The sequence below is a fragment of the Erinaceus europaeus genome, chromosome 16, assembly GCF_950295315.1.
Source record: "Erinaceus europaeus chromosome 16, mEriEur2.1, whole genome shotgun sequence".
Classification (NCBI taxonomy): domain Eukaryota; kingdom Metazoa; phylum Chordata; class Mammalia; order Eulipotyphla; family Erinaceidae; genus Erinaceus; species Erinaceus europaeus.
The window spans coordinates 24,618,299-24,635,832 of record NC_080177.1 but is presented as its reverse complement, the minus strand read 5'-3'; the positions used below and the strand labels follow the sequence as shown (position 1 = coordinate 24,635,832).

The following is a 17,534-nucleotide window of genomic DNA, read 5'->3' as shown; positions in this document are numbered from 1 at the left end:
CCCAGCTATTACTAATTCATCTCTTTCTTTCTTTCTTTCTTTCTTTCTTTCTTCCTACTGGTTTTGTCTTTACATCTCTTTAATTTTTTCTTATAGTTGCTGTTCTCTGGAAACAGGGCCTATTGGATTACTTGTGAATCCATACTCTGGAATTTCTTCTCCTTGAGAGTTCTCTACTATTTCCTTAGACTGAGTATTGGTGTTGAACTATAACACACACAGGGATAAGGAAGGAAAACTTATATACAACTATGGTCTTTGAAGGGAGAAATATCCCATGTTGCGTAGGGAGGGGAGCTCTAAAACTGAGACCCCATGACTGTGTGATTGACATGAGGGTCAGTTTCTCTTCAAGTATACTTGAAACACCCTTCATTAAGGAAAGCAGAACATGGAGACCTTGGGAGTAAGTGATCTCTCTTTACATAAAGTTGAGTGGAGACAAGTAACTTTATACAATTTATTGAGCTGCCTACCCGCCCCCCCCCCCACACTCCCCAGTAGGTGGGTGGTATTTTCCTTCCTAAAGAATAATCGTCAATCTGGACTCTGTCTTCTCCTAGCTTCATATGTAACTGTGACCATTAAATAGTGAAACAAGCATATCTTCCCTGTAGTCCAGGAGTCCTACTCTGACCATTTTAGTTGTAGCTGATTGTAGTGGAAGTCTGTTATATAGTTTAAGTAACCCATACTTTAGAGAATGGCAAAAATAGCAGATGTAATTTCAATTAAATTTTGGTTGTATTTTGAAACCTAGTAACAGTAGGCACTTTTTCCTTTGTGAACAATGGGATAGTTATTGTCTAAAGGGGAACCAGGTGTTTTTTTTTGTTTTTTTTTTTAATGTAAACAAGCCAGGTAGAAATCAGCAAAAGCTAAGTAAAGATAATGGTTGGCAGGGGGCTAATATTCATCAAACATATATTATTGACTATGCACTATGCTAAGGTCTTTCATATACATTATCCAGTTTAATCCTCAAAAACTCAGCAATTTTAGTATTGCCATACCTAGAGGATTTGTGAAACTTGCCCAATATCACACAGTTGGCAAGTGGTAGAACCCAGCATCTAAACTGAGCCTTGTCTGGCTCCAAAGCCCCCTGCCCCACCCACCCCTGACCTCTGTGTTTGTTCTAATGCAGTTCATGTGCCAGAAGCTCTAATCTTTCCAAGAGACAGAGAAGAACAGCAAGAAAGCCCTCTTAGGTGTCAGTCAGTACTCATTTTCAGAAACCAGATTGTGTTAAGATGCTGTTTATGACTTATAGCATTTTATAAGTTATTTTAAGAGTGTAGCTTTCAAGTCTCTCAGTTGCCACAGAAGGCAGTACTTTTACAGGTTTCTACCCAAGACTATTTGGGAAGAGTTTCATTCTATCGTTTTTGCAAAACTCATACTTAGAAAGCCACAACAGTGAGACAGCATGACTAGTAAACTCTGAACTTAATATGTATCTCTTCCTTTATGATTTGGCTTTGAGATTTATATTAAAAATGGAAAAGATTGATAGAAAACAACTTAGGATTTGTCATGTTGCCACTGGAGAGGGAAAATATTTTCATCCCCAGAGCCAGGTGGTGGTGCACCTGGTTAAGTGCACATACTACAGTGCACAAGGACCGGGGTTCAAGCCCCTGGTCCCCATTTTCAGGGGGAAAGCTTCATGAGTGGTGAAGCAGTGCTGAAGGTGTCTCTCTCCGTTTCTTTCTCCCCTCCCCTCTCAATTTCTCTCTGTCTCTATCTAATAAATAAATAAAATTTAAAAATAAAATCTTTTTAAAAATTAATCCCCATCTTTTTTTTTTTTTTTCCACTAGAAGTGTTATGTTTTGAGGCACGTCTGCAGGGTGAGTTTAGCTTCTGTGGGCAATCATTTTATTAATTTGATACAATAAAGCTATCATCTTGGGCTGGGAGATAGATCACCTGGTAGAGCACACTACTTGCTATGTTCAAGGATCTGGGTCTGACACCCTGGCCACCACATGGGAATGTCATGCAAAGAGGAAGCTTCTTGAGTGGTGGGGTGGTGCTCTGGTGTCTCTCCCATGCCCTCTGCCTCTCCCTCTTTCTGTGTGTCTGATACTGGGAAAAGAAAATATAAAATCTGCTGGGAAGGGAGTTGGGTGGTAGCGCAGCAGGTTAAGCGCACATGGTGCAAAGTGCAAGGACCAATAAAAGGATCCTGGTTCAAGCCCCTGGCTCCCCACCTGCAGGGGAGTCACTTCACAGGTGGTGAAGCAGGTCTGCAGGTGTCTTTCTCTCCCCCTCTCTGTCTTCCCCTCCTCTCTCCATTTCTCTCTGTCCTATCCAACAACGATGACATCAATAACAACAACAATAACTACAACAATAAAACAATGAGGGCAACAAAAGGGAATAGGTAAATGAATATTTTTTAAAAATCTGCTGGGAGCAGGCAAAAAGCCCCAGTGAAAAAAACAAAACAAAACAAAACAAACAAACAAACAAACAAAAGCAACTATAGCCTTAGTACAAGTTCCATATTAGGGCCATGTAGGGAATTGTGAGGATATGGTAGAGCTTAAAAAATGAGGGCCTGAGGGGCATGGCCAATCCTATCAGTCTCTCTCTACTAAGAGGTCGAGCAAGGAAGGACATGGCCTTCAGGGTCTGCCCTGCCTATCAGCCTCCCTGCCTGACAATAGCCCATTCCCTTATTATCTACATAATCATTGTTTTGCCTGAAAGTCCCCCTCCTGCTTCCCCATCCATTCCATTCCTTTGATCATATCTGATCTATCTTCTCTCTGCCCTCAGGATCCCTCTCTGGCTGCTGGTTACTGATAACCTTGCTGTCTGGTTCCTTTAACTGATTAAACCTCTTGCTCAACAATTACTGGAAAAATCCTGACCCTCCCTCAGACTCTTTGCTTCCCTACCATACACATGTATATACATGCCACTTCTTCCTGTGACCCCCTTCCTCCCTACCATATATGGTATACACATGTCACTTCCTCCTGCAGCCCCTTATAAACCCTGCTTTGCTGTTCAATAAACGGATTGCCCATGAGACAAGTCCCCTGGTCTTCTCTTGCCTTTACACTAGCATTGGGCATAGAAAGAGACCTGTATGGCTCCACCCCTGCTGCCCTGGAACATTCACTTAGGCCCCTGCATCTGGTGTGCAACAGAGCGGGCAAGCCAGGAGTTTGTGCCTGGGAAAGAGGCCTCCCCACCGAAGAGTCCGGCAGGACCAGAAAATTTTTTTTAAAAAACTGAGTAAAAGGGGACCTGAATACTTTCAGAAAGTAAAATTCCTGAGTACTGGGTAGAATGCCACAGTATCTGACCACTGCTGTAGAGAAGCTGTTGGATCTCATGAGCTCAGTGATGCACAAATACCTGGAGAGGTTGTCTTTGATAATAGCACTTGCTTTCTTTTCTTTTCTAGTGTGATTTAATATTGATTTACAAAATTATAAGAAAGCAGGGGTATAATTCCACATCTTGCCCACCACCACAGTTCTGTGTCCTCATTCCCTCCATTGGAAACTGTAGTAGTTCTCCCAAGATCACAGATATGGATTGTCTATTCTGTATATATATTTGCCCCCCCCTTTTTATGGCCCTGCCTTCTCCTCCTTTATAAATCACACCTATACCTCTTACTACTTCCAAGTGTCCTTCCTCTATTCCTCTTCTCTCTCTGGGTTCTGATGGAATTGGGGTTCAGAATCCTCTGATCATCTTCCCCAAACATTTTTCCTCCCTTGGGAGTATGGACCAAAATTCCTTTTGGGGTGCATAAGGTAAGAGTTCTAGCTTCTATAATTGCTTCTCTGTTGGACCTGGGAGTTTGCAGGTCAATCCATAACCCCAGCCTCTTGCTGTCTTTCTCTAGTGGGGTAGCACTCTGGAGAGGTGAGGTCCCAGGGCACATTGATCAGGTCATCTGTCAAGGGAAGTCAAGATGGAATCACAGTAGCATCTGCAGTCTGGTGGCTGAAAGGCAGTAAGAGATAAAGCAGGACAAAATGTTTAATAATCAGGAACCATAAAGTAGCAATAGAGTAGATGAGAATAGAGATCTTAGGGTAGAAAGAAACTAGGAAGTCTATTTTAGATATGTTCCTAGGGGCTCATGACTTGAGTAGTTTTTGCTTTAGCTTTATAGTTAACATGGAGGTGGACTAAAAATGTTGTCTGGGAAGATGTAGTCAGTGTTGAGAATAGTATTAGAAAGCTGGGTTAGAGCAGAGACTGGCTCCCAACCTTGAAGAAATATGTAAGTACAGTTTACTATTTACCATATCAGTCTGACCCAGGGTCCATATCTATTCATATTTAGCACGGAGCCTGTATAACTCTGAGTCCCTGTCAGTCTGAGCTTACAGTATAGGTTTATAGTTGGGGACATTCTGGGCTTCACTCATTTCAGGACCAGTCTCCCTTCGGAGAGTGGGACAGTCTTTATCATTGCTAGCTCACAGTGAGGGTAAGATCCCACAAAAGGCCTTACCATGACTTTCCTGATGGAAGTGATCAGTCATGGTGTAGAGAGTGATCTATTAGAGATGATTGTAACTATGGAGGAATCCAAAGGGCCCCAAGTGAAAAAGAGGGCTGATATTGACCAAAAAGGTCATCGTTATGTGAGCCAGTCTCTTGCCCTTTTCCAGTTTTTATAGTCGCTTCTTCAAGCTTACACTTTCTCTCAGTTGTTTAAGTGATGAATGTCATTTGTTGTATCCAAGCCAGTATTAGGTTTACGGGGTCTGGCTTCAAGTTAGGGCAGACGTACACCTAGGACTTTAGTAGCGTCTGAGTTAACTTCAAGTTTTACTGCATTTACCCATTTGATAATTCTAATAAAGGTTATCCTTTAGTTTAATATATCCTTTAGTGCTAGTCTATCTCTTGGCCAATTGTATACAATGTTTCTTCTAAAAATTATGAAGGGGTGACAATAATGCTGATGCTTTCAGAAGTAGATAGAATTCTTTCTTTCTTTCATTATTCCATTTTTTTGTTACCCTTGTTTTATTGTTGTAGTTATTGTTGGATAGGACAGAGAGAAATGGAGAGAGGAGGGGAAGACAGAGAGGAGGAGAGAAAGATAGACACCTGCAGACCTACTTCACCGCCTGTGAAGCGACTCCCCTGCAGGTGGGGAGCCGGGGGCTCGAACCAGGATCCTTACTTCGGTCCTTGCGCTTCGTGCCACGTGAGCTTAACCCGCTGCGCTACCGCCCGACTCCCAGTAGATAGAATTCTTGAGGGTAGTGTAGCACTTGGTTTCTTTACATCCCACTGCTATCATTTCCCCATTCAGCCTTCCATTAGCTGCTGTTAATTGAGAACCTAGAAAGTGTCATCAGTTCACTTAAGAAATAGTGACAGAGGTGTGGGTGAAAAACTAGACAAAAAGAGAATGGAGATGGTAGAACTGGGGAATAGTTATACAAAAGACTTTAATGCCTGAGGCTCTAAAGTCTCAGGTTCAGTTCCTGATACTACTGTAAGCCAGAGTTAAGCAGTACTTTGGTAAAATACATATTGGGTTTTTTGGGAAAAGTTATGTTGCATCTTTGCATAGAAAAATATTCCATGGCTTTTCCAGCAGTCCAATAAACAAACACATAAATGGAATAGTATCTTGATAGAACAAATGTGAAAACATAGTGTGCCAGTGGATCACACTAATTAGGTAATTCTCAGTCCTTTCTAAGAATTTTGAATGTTACAAATCTCTCTTTTGCACAGGTGTAATCATGCAAATTTGTATCTTAAATACACAGTGAAACTTTAGAATTCTTTAGAACCAGAATATGACTAATTTAGGGGAACATTTAATTCTATTCTATAAATTTTATTTTATAAATATAAATTTTATTTTATAAATTTTATTCTTTTTTTATAGTTTAAAAATACACAGCACATTTATTATTATAAAGATTACAAGTAAATTGCTTTGCAATTTTTATAGAAAGCAAAAAGTACTACAATTTTGCATCTAAACACATTTGCTATTCTTTCCTGTGTGGAGATTCACATGTCTATATGTTACTTCCCTTTTTGTGTTCTTTAATATTCTTTGGGTATTCAATTTAAAATAATTGTATCATATCCCATATGTCTGATTATTTTTATTTATCTTCATTTGTGAAAAGTAACTTTTTTTTGGTTTATATGTTAACAACATTTAAATTGCAATGCACTGAAACGCTGAGTCCACAAGACTATTTGCTGCAACAGGTCTGTACCCTGTACATAACCAAAGTTGCAGACAGCCTCCACACAGAGGACAGAGAAGTGATGCTTTGCTAAACCCCTTTTCTGTCCCTGTCTGTTTCTATCTCTCCTTTTCTATCTGAAAATTAGCTTGGAATAGTGAAGGAAGTTCATTAAAAATTTTATTCTATTCTATAAATTTGGAGATGATATTGTTTTTTGAGTTAACAAAAGAATCCGTAGGCTTCTTCCACTTTTATTCAATGCAAGCAGTGTCTTAGGTTGTAACTATAACCTTAAAAACACAGGTTGGGGGAAATGTGTATTCCTATATCTCAGTTCTCTGGTTATTATTATGTAACTAATATAAAAACACCTCTAAGTAGTGCCAATTCAATCAGCATTTAAAAGAACTGATTAGTAGTCTAAGTTCTGATAACTAAAAAAGGAAAAGAAAAAAAAATCAACCTATGTCCTCAGTTTTCTGTGTTTTGATGACCAATAGGTTTGGGTAGATATTCTGGCCTAAAGATAAAACTGAAGAAAATCAAGAACTGGGGTTTTCCTACCTGTGTACTTATCAGTCTCCCCCTAGACCACAGTCTGCCTTTTGATAGCTCTGATAATTAATTTGGTCTTCTCTCTTCTCTCTCCTCCTTTCCCCACTTTCTCCTCCCTGTCTGTTCACAGGTTATCTTGACGAATCAAATTACAACTCATCTGAGCAGAGCCCTAGCTTCTCAGGCAGACCTGGTGTCTCCAGCTGATGATTTGTCCCTGTCTGAAGGTAAGGGATCTGTCCTAGAGGGGCTGAAATTTGACACTGACATACAGCCCCTGCTGCCTCTCTGCCTCCTGTTGAGAGCGAAGAGACAGGGCTAATAGGCCCTGGCCAGTGAACCCAGCTGGAGCCTGGAGATTTCCACTTGGCCACCTTTCCTGGCATCTGATCCCTTATATTCGAAGAGCCTCTTGCCCTGTCTCTGTAAGTGAGCTTCCTTTTGCACATGACTGAGTCATTTTCACAGGCATCCATCACCTCCATCTTGAGACGTGTCACTCTGTGGGTTGTTTTGACTCCTCAAATAGGAAGACTGGCAAACTGATAATTGACTTTAAGAGAAAACAATCTCTTTATTTAATAATATGAAAGAGAGAGAATCAGAGCACCTCTGTAACCCATACAACACTGGGGGTCAAACCAGTGCTCCAGCCATTGTACTACCTCTCAGGCTTTGTTTTTGATACTGATGCTCACTAACTGGCTTGATCATTGGTCCCATCTCTTTCGAACCTTTTCTTTATGCTGAGTATTTTTGAACTGAATAAAAGGTATGCTGGTATTTTATGCCAAAGACACAGCACTCCTGATCAGCCTTACGAAAAACTAAGAAGACGTCACCACATTGGTAAACCTGCAAAATTTTCTCTATCCTCCAGCAAAGGTCAGCTTGGCTGTGGTAAATATAGCTAGGGGAACTACACCCCTGAATTAGTAGGTGGTTTCTAGTTTGATTGAAAGTTCTTACTTGACATTTCTGAGTTCTGCCAGTTGTTATTTAATTTCTCTCAGGGCAGAATACTGTGTGGGCCTGGGTAGATTTGCACAATTATTCTAGAACCCTCTGCCCTCTCGATTTTCTGAGAATTATTAATGGTGGAGTAACTGGAGCACACATAGGCCTGACTGTCCAGGTATTCTTCCAAGAATTGGCTTCAGTTTACGTTCTCAAAAATTTCAAGATCCATGCGTTTGCTTTTTGTGTTTTTCAAAGCGAACATAAATTATTTATTTGTAAAAATGCTAAACTGTTATGTGCACTATATTTCTACATGTAGTGGTGCCTTAGCACTCTGTCATCACCTAGACTGAAAAATCAGAATCATCAACTATTTCTTCTCATTCCTTTCATCATCAGGTCTGTTTGATCACTCCAAGGTCTGTCTTTCTTCAGCTCGCCTCATTGTTATTTGTATTGTAATCAGCTGACTTATTAAATTCACAACCCAATTACTTGAATTAACTTCCAAAACAGTCTTTCCAACTTGAGTCTCAAACAGTTTCTATTCTGCTGCTACCAAATTAAACTCTCCCAATCTGGCTTCCTTTTATTTTGTAATCCTCCCACAAAGAAATCTAGGACTTTTAAAAATGTATTCTGTTTTCTGGGAATGGGCTATAGTTGATAATTTTTAAGTAGTCAGAAATTTGTGGTTTGTTAGTTTGAAACCAGCCGGGGAGGGGGGAGTATTTACAGCATGGTAATCCACAAATACTAAAAATTGGGCTTTTCTCCCTTTTTTATTTTAAATAGTTTTTTTTAATTATTTATTTATTTATTATTGGATAGAGACAGAGAGACATTGAGGGGAGAGGGGGAAGGTAGAGAAGGAGAGGGACAGAGAGACACTTGCAGCCCTGCTTCACCACTTGTGAAGCTCTCCCCCTGCAGGTGGGGACCAGGGGCTGGAGCCCATGTTCTTGCTCACTTTAATGTGTGCTCTTAATCAGGTTTCAAACTACCACAAGAGAAAGTTCTTCTTCTAGCGTTTGCCCTTCTTCTGTAGCCAGTCAACAGCGTCAGGTTGAGCCTGATGTAATGCTTCTTTTTTTTTTTGTCATCCGGTTTGGTTTTGCTTCTACAGGCTCACCTTTCCAGGGAGGGAGGAATGGAAGGAGGGAGGAAGGGACAGAGAGAGGTAGATACAGACAGACAGACAGCAGACAGACAGATAAGCCTCTCCCAGTGATTGGAAGCTTGAACAGGAATTACGTGCTTGGCAAAGCTGGCACCTTTCTAGATGAGCCATCTCATCAAGCTAGAGAATTAATGCTTCTTAACTCTGTACTCGTTTTCCTATTCAATCTTGCTTTCTGCCAATAGCTTAGGTGAAGCATCTATAGCCAGTGTGCTAACTTCCTGCCTACTGCTCCCCATGCGTCTCTCCATGTCTCTGCAGAGACAGGTCATCTAGAATAAACAGAATTTCCCTTTTCTACTTCTACCATGTTTTCCTTCCCAGGTCTGACCACTTCTTTGAGGTTCAGTTAGAGACCATCACTTCCATAAAACCTCCTTGTCTGTCCCAGTCTACATTGGTCTCACCATCTCTTCCTCTTCTGTGGCCTGTTGACCTGCTCAGCTATATAAAGAACAGGTCTAAAAAAGTTAATTTAGCCTGTCATATTTTCCCAACTAGACTGGCAGATTTTTAAGGGCACAGGTTATCTTATATCCTTTTTCATATACATGCTGTGCCTGGGTGACTAGCAAAATTCAGAGTATATTGGATACAGTAAATATACGATAACCCAACCCATACATAGCATATACTTTGTAAGAATACTAACCATTTGGCAGACTACCTCACAAAGTATGCTGCCTTGCTATGTGTGTGACTCAGGTTTTAGCCCAGCCCCAGACACACAGAAGGAAGTTTCAGTGCTTTGGTCTCTTTCACTCACTCACTCACTCACTCACTCACTCACTCTCAATCTGCCTCTCTGTCTTTATCTGGAAGAAAAAAAAAAAAAGGTAATAACCCTTAGAGTTAAAAAAAAAACATCTGTGAGCATGATGAATATTGTCATAATCATTAAAACACACACACTTTATTCTCAGGAGGCCAAAAGAAACTGTCTTTTCCCTTGTTTTCACGCCATTAAGTTTGAGAAAGAAGATTTTCCTGTGCCCTGGCTTCTTGATTTATCTTAAGCAGAAAAGAACAAAACAGACACAAAGGAAATTTATTTTGGGCTCCAGAGTGACTGCTTTCTGTGCTCATGGCAAAGAAAGTTACTAGTTCATCTTTAGACAACCTTTCCCCATTATGAAATCCAAGAAAGAATCAGAAAAATAGAATTTTCTAGCTTTTTTTCTTTGTATAACTAAGTAGATAAAAAAAAAAAGGCTATAGAAAACAATGCCTAAAGTCTATGATCAAGCTTTTAGCCAGTGAATTAAGATGAGTGATTTTCTAGAACATTTATACTTAGTCAGATATGTCTCAGTGGTTCTTAATCTTACTATGATTAGGCCTATGGAGTCAGGTCAGAAGTAAAGTACATTTGGGTTCTGGGTTTGATGTCTGACATCATATAAGATGGTGGTGGAGTGGTACTCCCCCACCCAAAAGACATACAAAAACCTCAAACAAAAACAGAAAGAAAGCCAATGTTACTATGATTAATATGCATAAATTACATTGTATCTGTTGCATCAACTTTGTCATTGTGTGATTAGTTCTGTGACCTTGACAGATTTTTTCTTTTTAAATCACTGGGTCTTAGTTTTTAAAACTTTTTTATTCTGTTAAATGAAAGGTTGTATGAGTGTAAGATTGCTAAGATCTTTGCTAGCACTATGTCTGTAAGATCATGATGTGAGTCTGAGGATCAGGAACCCTCACTCACTTGTGGGTTTAAGAATTTTGATTTACAGTAGAGAGAAGAATAACCTTGGTGTCCTAGATAAGACAGAATTGAAAGGATCTTCAGAAATCTTAGCACTGCTGCTTTGTCATACCTCTCCCTTTCTTGCTCTTTCTTCTTCATTGGCTATCCACTTCTAGTCTTTTCTGTCTCTTGCTTTCTCTGCCTGTGTCCCACATAAGTGTGTACATGAGAAGTGTGTGCAAATCACTGAGTGTGAGAAGCACACTGTGATGGCTGAGCTCTGGGGCCACTCCGTCCTGTTGATGGGTTTCAGCTGCAGAGCAGAGGACACTGCTTAAACAGGGCTCCCTTGAAAACCTTTGTGGAGTCAGAACAAGTGGTCGAGAGTAGCAGTGAAATGATCCGAGTAGTCCTGCTAGAAATACCCAGCAGGGGCTGCTTGAGGGCAATGAAGTTCCTTCTGCTCTGATGCTAAACAGGAACACAAATGATCTGGCCCAACTGAGATCTCCTCCAGCCCAGCAGATCTTGTACTATTAATATCTGCCAGCTGCAGGCCCACAACATCCCCCTGCTGAGATCAAAAGAGCCCCTATCTTAGCTGGAACAAGGTCATATGCACAGGGCTGTAAAAGCAAGTCCTGGCTGGCTGCAAGGACTGGAGGAGGAGTCGGGAGATGAGGAGGTGCTCTCTCACACTCCTTTAATCTAGGCTGACCAGCTGTTGCCCTCCCAGTGTTTGTAAAGTTCAGAGTTCTTTGTTTTTGTGTTACTTGTCTTCCCCCACAATCAAATTTAGGGATGGGTTGTTGCTTAGATTCTAAGGACTCATATTTATCACTTGGGTCCATAGTATGATTCCCTTCATTGAGGTTTCATTCTACTTTGAACTCTGTGTATTGAGGAGGAATCAGAGGACAAAGTGAATTTCCACTATTTAGTTAAAAATAATTATTCGGGTATACAGTGTGCTGGTCAAATTTTTATCCTGCCTTTCAGGAATATTATTCAGTTGGGATAAGGAAACTTTCAAGAGTCAATACAAATGAACTAAAGTGTTATGCTGTGAACCTTTGTGAGGGAAAAAAAAATCAGCATTTTGCTTTGATAATCTATATTGTTCTGAATCAGGCATTGTGGGTTCAAGTATTTTTACCTGCAGTGTTTTATAAACAGAAACACAGGCATCAAAGTTGTTAGAAATCTCTGTGGCAGTTTATTTACAAGGTTATAGTGACTGTTCATCCCAATGAAATGTTTCTCCAGTGCCTTTGGCAATTCTTCATTGTGGTTGTCACAGATACTAAGACTCTTGGATATATGTAATATTCCTTTTCCCCAGAATGATCAATAGGGAAAAGGTGTACTGATCCCTTTGAACCAAGATACTGTATTCCATTCTGATATCACTTGGTATCTGGGTGGGGCTAAACCTCCACCTACTGGGACACAATAATGTGACAGGGGTCCTGTGCAAGACTAAAGTCCTACTCAATCTAAGCTGTTGAGTTTCTTTCCTCTGATTATTTAATGGGATAGCAGTTACTTCAATCTGGTGGCAAGGCCCATTTCAGGAGCCCTGCATGGCTTCATGGGAAGCCAGATTATTATCAGACCACCATCCTTACATGCTAGCATCAGACCTGCCAGTGCCCTTTTTTTTATATTATATTATATTATATTATATTATATTATATTATATTATATTATATTATATTATATTTTTTGCCACCAGGGTTATCACTGGGGCTTGGTGCCTGCACTATGAATCTACTGCTCCTGGTGGCCTTTTTTTTTTTTTTGCATAGGACAGAAAGAAATTGAGAGGTGAGAGGAAGATGGGGGGGGGCGGGATATACACTTGCAGACCTGCTCTACTGCTTGTGAAGTGACCTCATTGCAGGTGGGGAGATGGGGCCTCAAACTAGGACCCCTGCGCTGGTCCCTGCACTTGGTACTATGTGCGCTTAACCTGGTGCACTACCACCCGGCCCCATGTGAATGCCCTTTTATCTGCATTTATCTGCTTTTGATAGACTATGGCACTTACAAACTAAAACTCAAAAGTTCATGGCTGGGTCAAGGAAAGAACACAAGGGAGAAAAAAGCCGCTCTTATTAGAACCAAGAGTGGTTTTGAGTTTTAGTGTGGGAAGCCTTTCTATTCTGGTTGGATTAATGGCTGGTTTCATGTGCAAGAGAAAGTATGTTGGGTTCATATTCCCTAACAAACCATCCCTGCTAAAAGCTGGAGTCCACTTGAAAGATTATGTGCAAGTGCGTGGCTTGTGTCTCCTTTAACATAAATTCAACAAGTAAGAACAGTTCATAATGATTGGGGGCGAATCAGGGACTCATGGTTGTGAAAGAAGCAGACTTCAAAGTGTGGTATGAATTTTCGAGTTTTATTTCCACTCTTGCTTTCCAGCTGGATCTGCTCTGGATTTACTGCAGGATGTTTGAAAATGTGGCTCCCTGCTAATCTCAGACAGTTGCTATGATCAATGGTTTCTTTCATTTCCGATAAAAAAACACTGGTGTTTCTGCTTAAATTGTGTGTACTTTCAGCTTTATTATTGTAGTTGTAATTTATTGTCCAGCATTACCCAAATTTGTAATCCATTAGCCACAGACTTTGGGTGGGTTGGTCAAGTTAACTGAACTCTCACCACACTTGAATTCTAGGACCTGCTGCAATCCAGCACAGAACTAAATGTTCACTGGTTGGGGGGGACCATGTGTAAATAAGTATGGGTGGTGTAGTTTTGAAAGCCCGCCTCTCAGGGGTATGATGCAGGTTAGCTATATTAATGCTTTGAAAGCACAAAGTAGCATCATGTGACTGCCAGATGAGTATTAGGAATGATGACCAACATTATTAACATGAGTAGCTCCACAGTATTTTTAAATGCTTTAAATGATGAATTACTTGATCCACCTTGAGTAACTGAAGCTTGAGGGGGAGAAGGAAATTACTCTGAGGCCACACAATGAGTGAGAAAAGTGGTGCTGGGAACAGAAGTCTTCTTTCTGACTTCCCTTCCATGAAATCCTGGAGTTGGACACTGCTGCCTCTCCTCTTAGCAGTGAGGTTTGTATAAAAGCACTTAAGTGTCCTAGTGACTTTTCCACTGTTGATTCCAAAGCCACAGACACATATCAACACATGGGACTTCACATGCTTCTGTTCATAAGGAGACACACCTATCACACTTCATTCTCCTTGGCATTCAAGAATCTGTGGCACTTAGCTGGGTACATTTTACTTCCAGATGCCATGAATGGTCTAATTTATAGAAAAAGATGAAAAGCACCAATGACCTGTAATTTTAGTTAAAGAAAGCCTAAGTATTATGGGAGATGGGGAGCACTAGAACCAAGAGAAGGTGGGCACAAATGTCTTAGAAGAAGAAGAAGAAGTAGAAGTAGAAGAAGGAGAAGGAGAAGGAGGAGGAGGAGGAGGAGGAGTAAATTTTAAAAGTGAGAGGAGTTTGTTGAGTGTTTTCAGCAGGGAGGCCAAGGGGCTGTATAGAGCCATGGCTGAGGAATCAAAAAGAGAAAAGGAATGTTGACATCAGCCATCAAGAAGTATTTCTTGGTCAGGAACCCTGTTTTACCAGTGATAGTCTACTAGAGAAGGACCTATTTGAAGCACACAAGACCAACTTTAGATGAGAGCCAGAGAGTTTTCATTGGGGTGGGAGGGGGACAGTCTTTGAGGTGGTACATTCCAGGGCTGGGTTAGATATTTTAGAAGTATTTCTCCCCTCATTCTCAGACCTTTTCAATATTTAGGATTTACTGGACAATTTCCCAGACCTGCACACGTTCCTATTAACGTTTCAGTAGGAGGTGGAAGGAATGAGAGAATACCAGAGCCAGTTTTGCCCACTGTTTCAGCTATAGAGGTGATGACACCAAAAGCCCAGAGAATAGGATGCCAAGAGATGGGACAGTTCTGGAGGGCTTTAGGTTGGAAGGATTCTGAGAGATCCTTGTTCCCCATCCTCCAAGAGAATCTTATACCAAATATGTGAGGTTGCTAGATCAAATCATAAAGTAGGGAAGGATTTTTAGGAGTTGTGCCCAGGGGTGGTGGCATGAAAAGCTTTCCAAGAGCAGTTGTGGTGTTCACTAGAATTTGGGGAGGATTGTTACCAGTTCGGGGTACGTGATCTGGTCCAGGAATCATCCATCAGATTTCTGACCTAGGCTGTGACTCTCTCTGAGGGTTTTGCTTTTCTTCATTTTCCTGATAACCACTCAATAAATACTAGTTGGACTGAACTGTATTTTATCCTACTATCCTGATATTTCCTGTGCATTAACTACATTCCTGCATAAATTAGCATAGTTTTAGAGCTGTGGTCCCTCCAAAAATAACTTTCTGGCTAGATAAAGAGACCTTCAGATTCCTTATACTTATTCGAGAATAATTCTAAAGAAGAATCTCATTTTAGGTAGAATGTGTGCAGGACTGTTAGAAAAGTACAGTATAGTGTTTATAGTGTTTACCAAAGGATGCAGAATTTAAGCAAAGAGGGATGTAAGAGTCCAGAGAGGAACATACAAGAGAGAGAGAGAGACCCTGAAGAATGGTTAAGATTTCAATAAGCAGAGAAAAGTTAAAGATCAGGAAATGTTGTGAGTGAGGGGCATTAAGTTCAAAATGGACCATTTGTGCCCTTAGCTTCTATCATTCTCTCCCTCTCAAAATATGTCCTAGCTGTACAGACCATTCTGTTGTTCCTGAAAGTTACCACTTTCTTTCTATCTTTGAGCTTTTTACTTTTTTCCTTTGCTATTCTCACTAATTGGAATGGTGGACCAGATCCTCTCTTGACTGGTTCACTCACTAAGTCAGTCTTACTTATTTTATTTAATTTTTAATTTTTATTAGCTTTATTTATTGGATAGAGACAGCCAGAAATCAAGAGGGAGGGGATGATAGAGAGGGAGAGAGACAAAGAGACACCTGCAGCACAGCTTCACCACTTGCAAAGCTTTAACCCTGCAGGTGGGGACTAGGGGCTCAAACCCAGGTCCTTGCTAACTGTAACATGTGCGCTCAACCAGGTGCGCCACCACCCAGCCCCAGGCTTATTTACTTTTCATCTTCTTAGAGAGGTCCTTCTTCATCTCTCCCTTTTAGATGATACCCTTACTCCCATCCCATCCTCCTCTATCCTCTAAGCCTGTTTTTTTTTTTTTTTTACTGACCTTGACCTTGAAGTGTGAATTTATTTGTGTATGGGCTTATCTTCTCTCTCTTTTGCTTTCACCTAGTCTCCTTAAGGCACAGGCTTGGTTTTGATCATTCCTTTGTCCCTTAGTTTTGGAGAATGCTCAGTAAATGTGAGGTCTGTGTCATAGTGAAATGTAGACTGTGTTAGGATAGAGAGAAAAGGACTCCATTTGGCTGGATCTTGGAGTAAATGTAGGAGCATCTTATATCATGAATTGAGAAGTAGATTGGGATCACACTTTAAGTGGCAAATTGAATTTTATACTGAAATGATCCAAACTATGTACCCTGAAGGCTTTCTAGATAGGTTGTGTCAGATAGCTAAGGGTTATTACTTAGGAACATAGGCATCTTTTATGCACACAGAACTATACTAAGTGCTGAGGGTACAGATATGGAATATCATCTAGATGGAAGTGTACTGTTACCAAAGATATTGTGGCAACAGCCTGGTCATTGAAAAATTGCCAATCATTCCTTAGAATGGGAGTACTAGGAGAATGGCAAAGAGTGAGACTTATGAAGGAGGTAGCTTGGATCATGAACATCTGGCATTCCATGTTAGGTAGTTTATGATTTTTCCCTGAAACCCCTATGAGAATAATCCATTGGCAAGACATTGTTTCCTTGATCACGATGATAGATGCAGGTATTTTGACTGGCCAAGAATGTTTCTGCTTCCTCCCTTATAGTTGCATATGTATCCCTTCCAAAGCCACATGCTCAAAGAAGATGAATGATATCCCCACATAGAATAGGACTGTTGTTTAGTCCTGGATATTGAGTAGTTGTGTTCTCCCATGAGACCCTTTATTCAGCTGTTTCTCAGACTTCAGCATGCACCATAACTGCCTGGGGGGTATTTTCAATATTTTCATTACTGGGCTCCCACTCCAAGAGCTTCAGTCAGTTGAGAGGGACCAAGAAATTTACATTTCTGGCAAATTCTCAGTGGTTGCTAATACTGTCAGTCTATTAGCCACACGTTGATAATGACTACTGTAGTCATGGAGTCTCTTGTCTATATTAGACACCACAAAAGAATACCACAATGAATTCATGTGAGCTTTCCAGGAGACAGTACCCTAAGAAGGGAGATAATCATACAGAAGGGTTATCACTAGGGCTTTGATAGCCATATGTCTTCATTGGCTCAACAGTGTTTGATTACTATTGTCCTTGTTTTTCTGTAGGCTTTGACTTGGGTCTGGAATACAATAGCTACTAGACTATTTCAGTCTTCTTTTGGTAGCAAGAAATATAAAGCCATTCAGTTTATTTTTAAAAGCCAGGCCTATAAGAATAGTTCTCACATGTCTGAGCCATGCATTGTGCCTGGCATTGTATATCCGTGATTGTATTAAATCTTCGCAACACCCTCTGAGGTACATGGTGATTATGATTCCATCTTATGGATGAAGGAATTGAAACACAGAGACCAATACAATTACTGACAAAATCAAAATTCCAACCAAGAGAGTCTTTTGTTTACTAAGTTCTTCCATAGAGTACAACTGGGTTTCTCATAGCTGTGTGCAAAATACAGGAGCTAAAATGCATCCAGATTATATGAGATCTGGAAAAGATTAAAACCTACCTGGTCTTCATTTTTTTGTCTCACTTTTCTCACATTTGCCTCAAAGCATTTATTTGGTATTAAGATATGACTAGCCCAATTTACCTTTTTGTG

General features: G+C 40.5%; 1 protein-coding gene across 9 annotated transcripts in view; it reads left to right on the top strand.

The window, feature by feature from the left end:
- RAD51B (RAD51 paralog B) overlaps positions 1-17,534 on the top strand; it is a 975,550-nt gene that overhangs the window by 499,922 nt on the left and 458,094 nt on the right. For all 9 annotated transcript variants that reach the window (XM_060174759.1, XM_060174760.1, XM_060174758.1 and 6 more), the window contains exon 8: positions 6,895-6,991. In XM_060174759.1, coding sequence (XP_060030742.1) covers positions 6,895-6,991 — 97 coding nt within the window. The remainder of the gene's footprint in view (positions 1-6,894; positions 6,992-17,534) is intronic.